The 11,614-nt window shown below is 36.6% G+C and overlaps 1 protein-coding gene across 3 annotated transcripts in view; it reads left to right on the forward strand.

Moving 5' to 3' along the window:
- LOC126370972 (uncharacterized) overlaps positions 1–5,890 on the forward strand; it is a 119,358-nt gene extending 113,468 nt beyond the window's left edge. For all 3 annotated transcript variants that reach the window (XM_050016146.1, XM_050016145.1, XM_050016147.1), the window contains 3 exons: positions 2,265–2,694; positions 3,034–3,137; positions 4,629–5,890. In XM_050016146.1, the coding sequence (XP_049872103.1) occupies positions 2,265–2,694; positions 3,034–3,137; positions 4,629–4,741 (647 nt within the window). In that variant the 3' untranslated portion in view covers positions 4,742–5,890. The remainder of the gene's footprint in view (positions 1–2,264; positions 2,695–3,033; positions 3,138–4,628) is intronic.
- The last annotated feature ends 5,724 nt before the right edge of the window (positions 5,891–11,614 follow it).

Here is an 11,614-nt window from a genome sequence, read left to right on the forward strand (position 1 = left end):
CCTCGAACTTGATGCCGGGCATGCAGAGGAGCTCGGAGATCTCGTAGACACGCAGGAATCCCAGCGTCCTGCGGATCTCCGCGAAGAAGAGACAGCCTGTCCTTCCCTCGCGAGCCTGGATGGGGCGGATGTATTGGGGGTCGAAGCCGCGGGCGCGCAGCTCCTCCTCCAACTCAGCAACATCGGTGTCCATGAGCAGGCCACGAATGGCCAGCTTCAATGAGCGCTCCGCCGGTGGGGCGTACGCGAACCAGGAGAGTCCCGTGGCTCTCTCCAGGGTGGTGAGGTACCGCTGGTAGAGCCGGAACTCTTCCTCAGTCCTTCCTGTGGCCCAGCAACTCCCGCAGCTTGCGGAAGTGATGGTGCCAGTCAGGCAGCCGGTCGACCACGATGGGCGGAAGCTTCTTGCTCGCGGGTGCGAGCGGCGGCTGGAGTCGCGCGGGCTTTGGCGACGGTGTAGGCGCCGTCCGGAGGGACGGGCGCGGAGGCGCGTGCGGCGGCGAATCCGGGTTGGTGTTGAGCACCGCTGCGTATGAGCGCGGCGGTGTTGTCTCCATGACCGGCTGGGGCGTGGAGAGCGGCGAAAAAGGGTTTGTTGCCGCGTATTGGCGCGGCGGTGTTGGAGAGTGCTGCGGGCGGCGTGGTCCTCACCACGGGCCGCGGTGGGATTCGTTCGGGCGGCGTCGTGGTTCTCTTTTCCGCGGCTCCTGCTCCCGGAAGTCGGGGCAGGGGCAGCGGGAACGGGGACAATCGAAGGCCTGTGTCGATGAGACGCGTCGGAGGCGGTGGTACGGTGGCGGCGAACGGCGTCGTGACGGCGCGGGTGCGCACGAAAGTGCGCGCCCGGCTCTTCACTACGCCGGCAGTTGGGGGAGCCATACCTGGCTGCTCACCCCGTTGAGCTGTCTCAGTGCGAAGCCGAGCGGTCCGCCTGGCAGAGCACGCACTACCACTCCCTCCCCGGTGAGACCCGCTGGTGGGAGGCCGGGGGTTGGTAGGAGCGGTAGCGGTGATACCGTTTGGAGCCGCGGGATTAGGAGGGTATTTTAATAAAATACCCCCCCCCCCCTGCTTCTTCTCGTCTAAGGTCGCAGCAGTGTAGGTGGACGAAAAGATGGGCTTCCGAGCACTTGGTAAGACAGAGCGAGGCATTCGCCACTATACCGGGTAGAGGACGAGCGGTGCTTTGGCGGTAACATCAAAGTAAAATCGTATGTTAGTGTTCGTTAGTGTCATTACCGCGTAATTCATTCTCTATTTTTAAAGTAAGCGTACAATACGCTTTGCATAAAACTCAATGTGCAATGTATGATAACAATACTTTAAAAACTTGCAAGTTATATAAAATGGTAAACAGCATTACTCTCAAAACCTTAAGAATTTTATGTAATAACAGTATTTAACGATTTAGTCACGTATAAAAATGTATCTGAATAAAGAGGTTAATTTTAATACATCACTTCATGTTGTCTTTATTTCGCGTAAATTTATAATGCATTTTACAAATTCATTAAAATAAAGTGTAAAGTTGATTACGATATTTTACTTTCTCTTAAATTAAGCGAATAAAGGCGTAATGTTACTTACTTTTCTAAATGTTTAGTTTTCTAGACGAATAAAAGGGTTAAATTCACAGCCTCCTTTCTTCTACTAAATATATTTTCAATTTAAAACGCAACATACTGTAACATTTTTATTCGGACAATAAGTTGCTGGGGGATTTCGATAGAATAAAGTTGTACCTTGTAATATATTTTACAATTTTATCGATAAATTTACGAAAAAAATTCAGAGTGTGTGTTACGAAGAGTAGAGCCGGAATATGAAATAAAAAAAAAATCTCGCAAGTGACATTACGCCTTTATTCGTTTGGGGTGTCGAAATGTTTCCGTATGGACGCACAAAACAAACTCAAATGTAAACAATAAAAAGATAAAATAATTTAAAGTATAATGAATAGCTGAACGGGCTCCTATGTTTTCTATTCCCTTGCAGTCCAGCATAGCAGCACTATAATAATAATATTAATGATTACAATTCAAAGCTTCAGTATAATTTAAAACAACACTAATTCCAACACCATCAATTTTCAAACAATAATAGCTTTAATCGTAATCAATCTAAAGCTGTCCTTTATTTACAACAATGTAGCATTCGTATTTACAGAAATAGAACGCGGCCTAGTAATTAATTTGACGAAGGCTTATTATTAATTCATTTTGGTGATCTATATTGCTATTGTTCACAAACTCCTTTTGTTACAGCCCCACTTATTACTATAAACGGTGATCAAACACATGAAATAAAAGATAGATTCTACAAAGCCGGCAGTTCCATAAAACTGTCGTGCATCATATCAGATGAATTTTTAAATTTAGTTCCAACGAAAGCCCCAGTAACGACTTCTACTACTTCAACGACGACACCGTCGACAACTACAACACAATCTACAACTAGAATGAGTACAGTATTCAACAGAATAGATGTAATGTTGAACAAAAGTTGGAGTGTAGAAACTACGACGATCACTTCAACAGTTAGTATAAGTACTTCGACGAAGAAGCCAGAATTGACGACAACAAAATCGACCACAATAAAACCGACTACTCCGCCAGTCGTAAACAATGTGTATGGACTAACTTGGAAGAAGCAAGGAAAAGACTTCTTTGAAAAAATCACCTGGAGAAACATGAGGTAAGGTAATTACGGTAGTAGCCGTTTGTTTGTCACTCAACCTCTTTGCGTTCTTGGGGGTTAAGAAGGTCACATGAAAGCAGTTCATCTAAAAAAGCAATATTGCTATTTGACATTTGTTTGCATTATTCGTTGTTCGCACCTACTTTTATATACGCAAATGTCAAATTGCAATATTGCTTTTTGAGATAAATAGCTTTGATGTAGCCTTTTTAGTCCCCCTTGTTTAAGTCACAAATGTCAGTTCTGTAGTTAGTGGGTGTTCCAACGTATTGTTTGTTTTTCTAGTTTGTACTTCGATTTGAATTATAAAAATGTAATCTGAATTATTATTTTCAGTGCGTCTATCAGCGTAGCATCGGCGTCACAAAACGACAGTGGAACCTACACTTGCTTTTTACAAAACCATTCTCAAGTTACTGTTAATGTGCATGTGCTCATTGGTGAGTAGATACCTTATCTGTAAAATCATCATTGCGCCATTTTATTTCAACTATTTTTTTAATTTGTAGTTTCTTTTAAAGACGTCACTTATTTTTTTATGAATAGGTACTGCAAATGAATAGACGTTCTAAACGAAAACCTTTTAAAAGTATTTCATCCAACAAATTAGCAAAGCTCTTAGCGATGAAATATTTAGATACTAAACATGTCGCATTATTTTTATGAATGCGTTCAAATACATTTTCGCAGAAACATAAGCTGATTACATTTATAATTAACAATGTTCATAAAATATTCTGCTTATTTTAGCAACTATGTGTATACGGTCTGCTTATTAGACTGTATGAAAATACATTAATGTTTAATTTATTTTATGTTTTGTTTTAATAGCGTTTATATACATTTTCGTAGGCTCGTTTACATTTTTATGTTGTATGTACAGTCTTATGTGTTCTAAGTAATGTAGAATGTGTGCCCTAACCCAAATAATACACGTTCCGTTGGTATGTTTAATGATTTTAAAACAGCTTGCTGTCTCTGAAGTTTGTGAGTACGTGTAATCCAAAAGTAGTCGTGTTGTCAAGGATCTTATTTTTTAAATTAATAATTTAAATTTATTTGTTTTGATATTTATGTTTCTGCTTTATTTTGTAGGTTATTTTCAGGCAGTTTTAAATCAATTTGAGTAAGTCATTAAATAAATGTGAGCTTTGGTGTGTAAAAAGTTTCGGAAAACTTTTACTTTTTATCACAAAAATGATTAAGAGTTCTGAGTATGAAGCTAAATATTATACTATTAATACTATTAATTGAATATACTATTAATTTAGTGAATTTTAAATATACTTTTTGAAGAAATAAAGATATTGCTTTGGATATATTATTACACTACAAACAAAATAATTTACTCCCTAAAGATCGGAAAGAAGAAAACTTAACAAAACTTATTTTCAATCAAAACTGCCTTTTCCAACTGGCTGCTTTTTTTCGTAACTCATCTTTTAGACGGGATACCCTCCACATTGCTCCACATTTAATACCAATTTATGACAGTATGGAGAACTGTCAAAATTTAGGAACACTCAACAGCACTGCCGCCTACATTTAAGCTTCTAGTTTCTATTCTCAATCTGTCTACCATTTGACGCTTATAAAAAGGAGTTAACATCTTTTTTAGCGCAAATGCAGCCTCGAACGTTATGCATACCATCACTGACATACTATAAACAAATAGACTCACAACGCTAGTTTTTATAAAAAAGCGTCCAAACCGTGTTGTAAATACGTGTACATTGAGTTATGTCAGTAGTATAAGTTTGCTTCATCAAATTAAGATGTTATGGCTGTTCATATAAAGTGCATTGACAGTTGTACAGTGTCGTTACACTACGTTGCTTTTTACAGAGATTGATTGTCTATTTGTTATACGAAGTCAATTCACACCATACCACATTTTAAAGTAACAAAATTGTATTTTTTTTCCCAAACAGGTGAGAATCAAGCTGCAGTGCATCACGACACTGGGAACAAAGGCCCACTATTCTGGCAACCTCAAACATTAACTTTAGTCTCTTTCATAGTGTTACTGCTCTTTTTTACTTGAAATACTCATGGTTAAGCCATAGGGATCTAAATGTGTTGAACTTTCATATTTTACATGGCATGAAATGCCATTTTGTATTCCTATTCGATTCCTCTTTACAAAGTCAATGTGATATCGACAACAGCACGTGTAAATTACAGTTTATTGCCTTAATTTAAGGTACAATGTTATTTGAAAAGCATGCCGTTTTTACAGCCGTATTTCCGAAAGTTGCTGTGTTAAAAATTCCAGCTTTTGATGAGAGAATAAATATAAAATACGCAATTTATTCAAAAAGCCGTATCAACTGAATGTAAATTCAATAGGTTAAAATAGTTATCAGTCAATAATAGGGCTCGATTTGAGTTTATTTGCACGTTCGATGAAAAAAAGAACCCGTTAAACGTTTTTCTACATTACACTCTTAAGCCAGACTTTTTTCTTTATTGTGCCATATTTATAACATAAACTTCTTGTAGCAATGCCAATGAATGAAACTATAATTATATTGTATCTCTTTATTCTATAGTAAATATTCAAATATGTTTAAGAAAAGACCATGAAAGAAGAACCCAACTTGTTGGAATTTTGACACCAAAACATAACGTTTAATATTTTAGTGAATGTAAAACAACAAACAATTCTTGTTTGGAGATTTAAAACAAAACTAAATATATGTTTTTCTTGTCTTAAAATAAAAAGAAATCTACGTATTATTATTATTATGTACTTATGTATTTTGTTTATCACTATACAGATAATCTGCCAAATTTATCCACATACCAAGTTAACCGATCGTAAGTAAACTATTTAAAACTAGATAAGAGTTAATATAACTTTAATGTAGAATGTACAGAGTTCTTATTGATATAAACTAAAAAAAAATATTTTTAACATAAAATCTAATAACGACGATTGATAGAGGTAATAACATCTCTAGGTTATTATTTCATACTATGATAATAAGTGTATTCTTAATGTATTTTAATACAACTGTACAGCATAGAACAACGTATTAGTTCCCTAATTTATACAATTTCATTGTTTTTAATTATGATGTATGAAACAAAAAAGGCAAAGCCAATACGAGTATAGTACCTACTATAATCTTTAAGATATTTTATATGTTGTTGCACATTTTTGTTAAACTACACATTTCTAGTCTGTAAACAAGACACTATGTTATAATGACTGTAAAGCTATAAATATGGTAAATGATAATATAATGATATAATTAATTAGTTTTGTGTTATTTTTCCACAATTATTATACCTCTTTTATTTCTTAGTATTCACCGATGTCAGGAAACCGACTATGATTTTCAGGCAAAAACTATTTCTGCCTTCAGCTTTATTAAAAGTCACTCGACGAAAAACCATTGCGCGCGTATCTTGCAAAAACTGCATAAACGCAATCAAAGTGTTTTAATAAATAATAATTTTGTATAAAACCCAAAAGCAGCCTCTGTGGTCTAGTGGTTAGAGCGTTAGGCTCACGATCTGGAGGTCCGGGTTCGATTCCCGGTGGGGACATTGTCGAAATCACTTTGTGAGACTGTCTTATGTTTGGTAATGACTTTACAGGCTTGAATCACCTGATTGTCTGAAAAAAATAAGTCGATTCCGTGCTTCGGAGGGCACGTTAAGCCGTGGGTCCCGGCTATCAGCCGTAAAAATACCTCCACCAACCCGTAGTGGATCAGCGTGGTGGAGTATGCTCCATACCCCCTCCGGTTGATTGAGGGGAGGCCTGTGCCCAGCAGTGGGATGTATATAGGCTATACGTATTTATGTTATGTTAGGTTATGTATAAAACCCATTGAAAAGTATATCAGCTACTTTTCAGAGTACTCCGGAGTCAGAAGATAAACAAATACAGAAAAAATCCTGAGAGTACTTTTTTCAATTTTAAATTGTACCTATTTTTATCGACGTACTTTGAAAACATAATGATGCTTCCTCCAAACATTGCCATCCATATTTTAAGGGAATCAAAATATAATCAATATCACAAATCAAGAGTACTCGTACAAAGGTAGATTATAACAATGCACAAGCACGTGGAAAATAAATTAAAATATAACTGCACTAGTAGCATAACAATATAATGTGCAATATTCATTGATGTCCTTGACTTTAATTAAAAATAAATCCATATCTCCTATTGAAATTCATAATTTATTCATAAACAATATCATTGTATGTGAATGTCAGGTAAGTAAACAATAATAATAAATAAACAGCAATAAATAAGTTAATTGTACATATTATAAAACAATTCAAATACACATTATACCTATAACAAAGAATAAAGATCACTCACTTGACCACCTCACTTGAATAAAAAAGTTACATAAAATTTTATAAACCATGAACTCTATAAAAATATTCAGTGTTAAACTTCCGGCAAAACCAACGACCAGGAAAATGAAAACGAGGACTGACGATGTAGAAAATCTATTATTCAGTTCACCTCAAAAGCTATAAAAAATGTCCTATCGTACGATGTGTCTATTAGGAATTAGGTTTTTCCTTTTGGCGCCTCTTACAACCTGCTTGAAAATTATCCCATACCCCATTTACGATGTGCGTAAATTCAGAAAAAGGAGGTCATAACGAAGAACGAAAGAAAAAAATATATTATCAATTCAATGGTGAAATAAACATACCAGGAAGAAATTTTTGGTGAGCTTGCCTGTTAAATAAACTATTTTATTAATATTATTTTATTGAATAAATAAATCCCAAATATTAAATAATTCATTTTCATATAAAATGTTGTCAAGACGAGATCATATCGATCGCAATTTTAAAAAGTTATCAGATCTCATGTAGAGCTAAGCTTCTAACTTTACACGCCCTAACTATACCAACCCTAAGTTTACAAACTCTACATGTTAGGTAAAATATGGGGCTTGTTCGTTTCGTTACTACAAAAACGAAACGAGAATGGCAATGAACAGTCAATACATCTGTTACCTTTGGTGACAGCATGAAATAGTTTTTTCACCTTACGCCCGTGTGGTGGTAGCGAAACGGCCAAGCCACATATTTTACCCAACATTTAGTTTGTAAACTTGAAATTTCCATAATTAGGGCGTGTAGAGTTAGAAGCTTGGCTCTACGTGAGATAACACTTTGACATAGCGATCGATATGATCACGTCATAATACCTCATAATAGGCACTGTAAAGAAAGTAATAATTATTTTACGTTAATATTCTTCGTCATAAAATAATCTCGGAAGTCACATCAAATTATTTTGTTCCCTTCGGGCCCTGATTGAGGTGACGGCTAAGCAAATATAAATAATTCACTTGGTCTGAGAAATTAAAATCTGGTCCGTAAAGAGAAAACATAATGGACGCCGTAATTCCTTTTGAAGTGAAGATTTTCCACTCACATTTTCATACACGCTGCTTCTTCGTGAGTCCATATTATAAAGTGATAATTTACATAGGTTGCTAAAGACTTCACCTTTAACCTTTGCAACAAAAATACCTAATAAAATACTAGAAACAATTTCTTATATAATATATAACTGATACTGATTATTATTATTGTAAGATCTTTATTACGTGCTTGTACATACAAAAGAATTTGATTTTTTTTTTTGATTGATGTGTTCTGTTTCTTACTAAGTCTTCTTCTTTTTTGTCCTCGCCGCTTCCAGTTACGCGGGTAGGCTTTTCCAATCATACAACGCCAGGTACTCATTGACAAACACTACGCCACTACTTCTTATTAACTATATAACGTAAAAAATATTCACTTACTTAATTTTTATTTAATTAATATACCTACACTATTTAAACGCATTCCATGCACAACTTCTTCGTGTTAACTGCACTATAAAAATACACGTAACAATATGCTGGTTCTCGCAAGGAGCAATCAGTTTGTACGCGTACATCAAATCTAAACCCACAGATTCTCATTGATAACCTGTGCCTTTCACGCAATTAGCGGTACAAATCTGAATGTGGCTTTGTATCACACAGTATTCCGTGAACTAATGAATATACTACAGAGAGATTATTTCAGAAATACCATATGTACTGCGCTCAAAATTCATATTGTTGGTGACTTTTGAGCTGATGGAGTGTCTGGGGTGTGACAAAACTAAACTATTCACGTCTGTCAAATTCCAATCCAGCTGCCAGAACGCTTGCCTATCACTGGTTCGGATCCAGTAAACAGGCCTAAACCAATGATTTGTTTTCGAATTCATATTTGGCTCATAAACGATTATCACGTCCTCAACGGTGAAGGAAAATATCGTGAGGAAACTCACATTCCCGAGAAATGCATTTTCGGAGGTATGTGACCTAAACTAACCTCTATTGGGGTGGATTTCCCATCGTGGGTTGGAAGGTCAGCCAGGCAGTCGCTTCAATAAAAAATCGGACCTGTCAAATCTTCAGGTTAGGTAAGCGGACCCTCTGAAAAACGGGATAATGCTAGGGAGATGATGGTTCTTCAGGTTAAACAAGACAAAACAATAAATGACTGAATGTACGTACTTACTTAACAATATATAATATTAACATTATCAGAACACTTGTGTTCATCATACTGTCTTTCTCTCAATAGAGACAGTATGAAAAGGGTTAGTTAATGGATATTAAATTTGCTTTGTTATATCCAAACCAAATAAAAACATTTATATAATTGACTCTCCTATAATGTCGCCAACAAAGTGGTGTCTGTTTTAAGGCTTTCCGTGTTGTTAAAAATACAATATCATATTCTCGTTTCTTATTTTTGGCATTCACGTAATGGAACATGCCATTTACGTATAACGAGAAGAAATTTAGGAAAGTGGGTTTACGCAAATATGTTGACTGTGAAAATAAAAATATTAGGCTCAAACCTTGTTTTTCTTTGCTTGCCAATATCTAAGAAAACTCTTTATTATGATAATATTCGTTTATTCTGTATAATAAGTGTCTACGGTTACTAAGAATCAAAAGGACGATCCTGACAACCCGATTATTCTAGTCATAGACGCGGCCAATCAGCTCGCGATAACAATCACTTTAGGGCTCTGATACCGATACCGACACGCCAGCTTGGTCGGCAATTTCCCTCATTCATAGCATATCGCTATCAGTCTACTAAAGTCGATTTCTTTTTAAATGTGACCAATAACCTTCTCAGACGACGCCCTCGGCCAAAGGCCGATGCCCGCAATTCCTGTAACCTTCAGGCCTATTGGTTCCGCAACCAACAAAACCAGGTGAGGTAGCGTTTATACACGGCCTCTGTGGTCCAGTGATTGAGCATTGGACTCATGATCCGGAGGCCTCAGGTTCAAATCCCGGTGGGGACATATCACGAAAATCACTTTATGTTTGTGCCTTGTCATCCCTAGTTTGGTTAGGACATCACAGGCTGATCACCTGATTGTCCGAAAATAAGATGATCCGTGTTAAGTCGTTGGTCCCGGTTACTATTTACTAGTGATGTATGTGAGTTATAATCGTTACATAAGCCATGTCAGGGGTCTTTGGCGGCTCAATCATAACAGACACCACGGTTGATAAGGCTGGTATTCAACCTCACAACCCACACGATGAGAAGAAGAGTTTATACAACGGCCGGTCTCACATGGCGTCCTAGTGTGATAGAATAATTTACCTTAAAATAATGATCATAGATCATACACGCGTGCGTGTATAACCTTCTACATAATCTTTCGTATTATGAAACAAAGGACTACACCCACAGAAACGGGTCTGCAAATGTTTAATTATGATTGATCACCAGAAACATCTTGATTATTCATTCCGTCTTCATTTGAACCAGCCTGTATGAGCCGACGTATTATTGTCGGGATTTACTTGAACATTGAATATTTATCATACGCTGTCACTTCCTTCATGAATAATCATTAGTTATCTTCGTATTTTACATAAATTAAGGTATATGTAACAAGGAAGTGTTCGAATTATGCGAATGCGTCATATCTTAGGCTAAACCGTTTAAATAGTTCAATGTGCCAAAGTATTAATAATATACGACATAGCTCCATTGATATTCAATTTTGGACGATTGCCATTATTCTTTCATAAGTTTCGGTGCCAAAGTTTTGAAAGCGGCTCATATTTTTAACTAACTTGAACAGATTTCAATCATATACGTTATATAAATATTCACACATTGGTTTCTCTTTTTGAGCTAAATAACATAGCAACACGCATGTGTCTCCGAAGGGGTAGGCAAAGGTGTATAGAACGGTCAGGAGTACTAATGTGTATACATTTTGAAACCATGTCACATTGACGTTTTTGACAAATTAAGTCTCATTAAATGTCAAATATGAAAGTGCGTCAGGGTTCTTAAGTCGGTACATGATATTGCTCATGACCTATTATATCCACACTTCGCCAGCTATCTTTAAGTCCCATGTAAAAGGGAACGAAGCTACTGCTAAATTTACAAAAATACACCTTCCTCAGAAGAGATAACCGCTGCGTTAAGCATATTTTGAGCTGTATTAGGAGTTTATGAATAGATAGAGTTTCGACAATTATTATTAACTTGCAGAGTATAAATAGTGGACAACGGCTTTCGAAGATCAAGCAAAGAAGTAACGCATATAAATGGAAATTAAATGTTTTATATTTTTTATATATAAACTGAAAAGGTTATGTTCATCCTCCTGTTGATTTCAATGACGTTTACTTAAACATCTACCTACGACAAGTCAAATCACAATGATAGACACGCCTCCTGTCATCTTAGGTAAACGGTAATCAACGACAAAACCGAAACAAAAAATAGAGAAGAAAAGAAAAAGAAAAGAAGAGAGAAGTTATTAGAAAAATGAAAGGCAATTTGTATGCAATGTTTCTCCAGATCTCTAGAGGAGGGTAGTTTTCTTTTATCTGGA

Source organism: Pectinophora gossypiella, chromosome 11 (assembly GCF_024362695.1).
Source record: "Pectinophora gossypiella chromosome 11, ilPecGoss1.1, whole genome shotgun sequence".
NCBI classification, from domain to species: domain Eukaryota; kingdom Metazoa; phylum Arthropoda; class Insecta; order Lepidoptera; family Gelechiidae; genus Pectinophora; species Pectinophora gossypiella.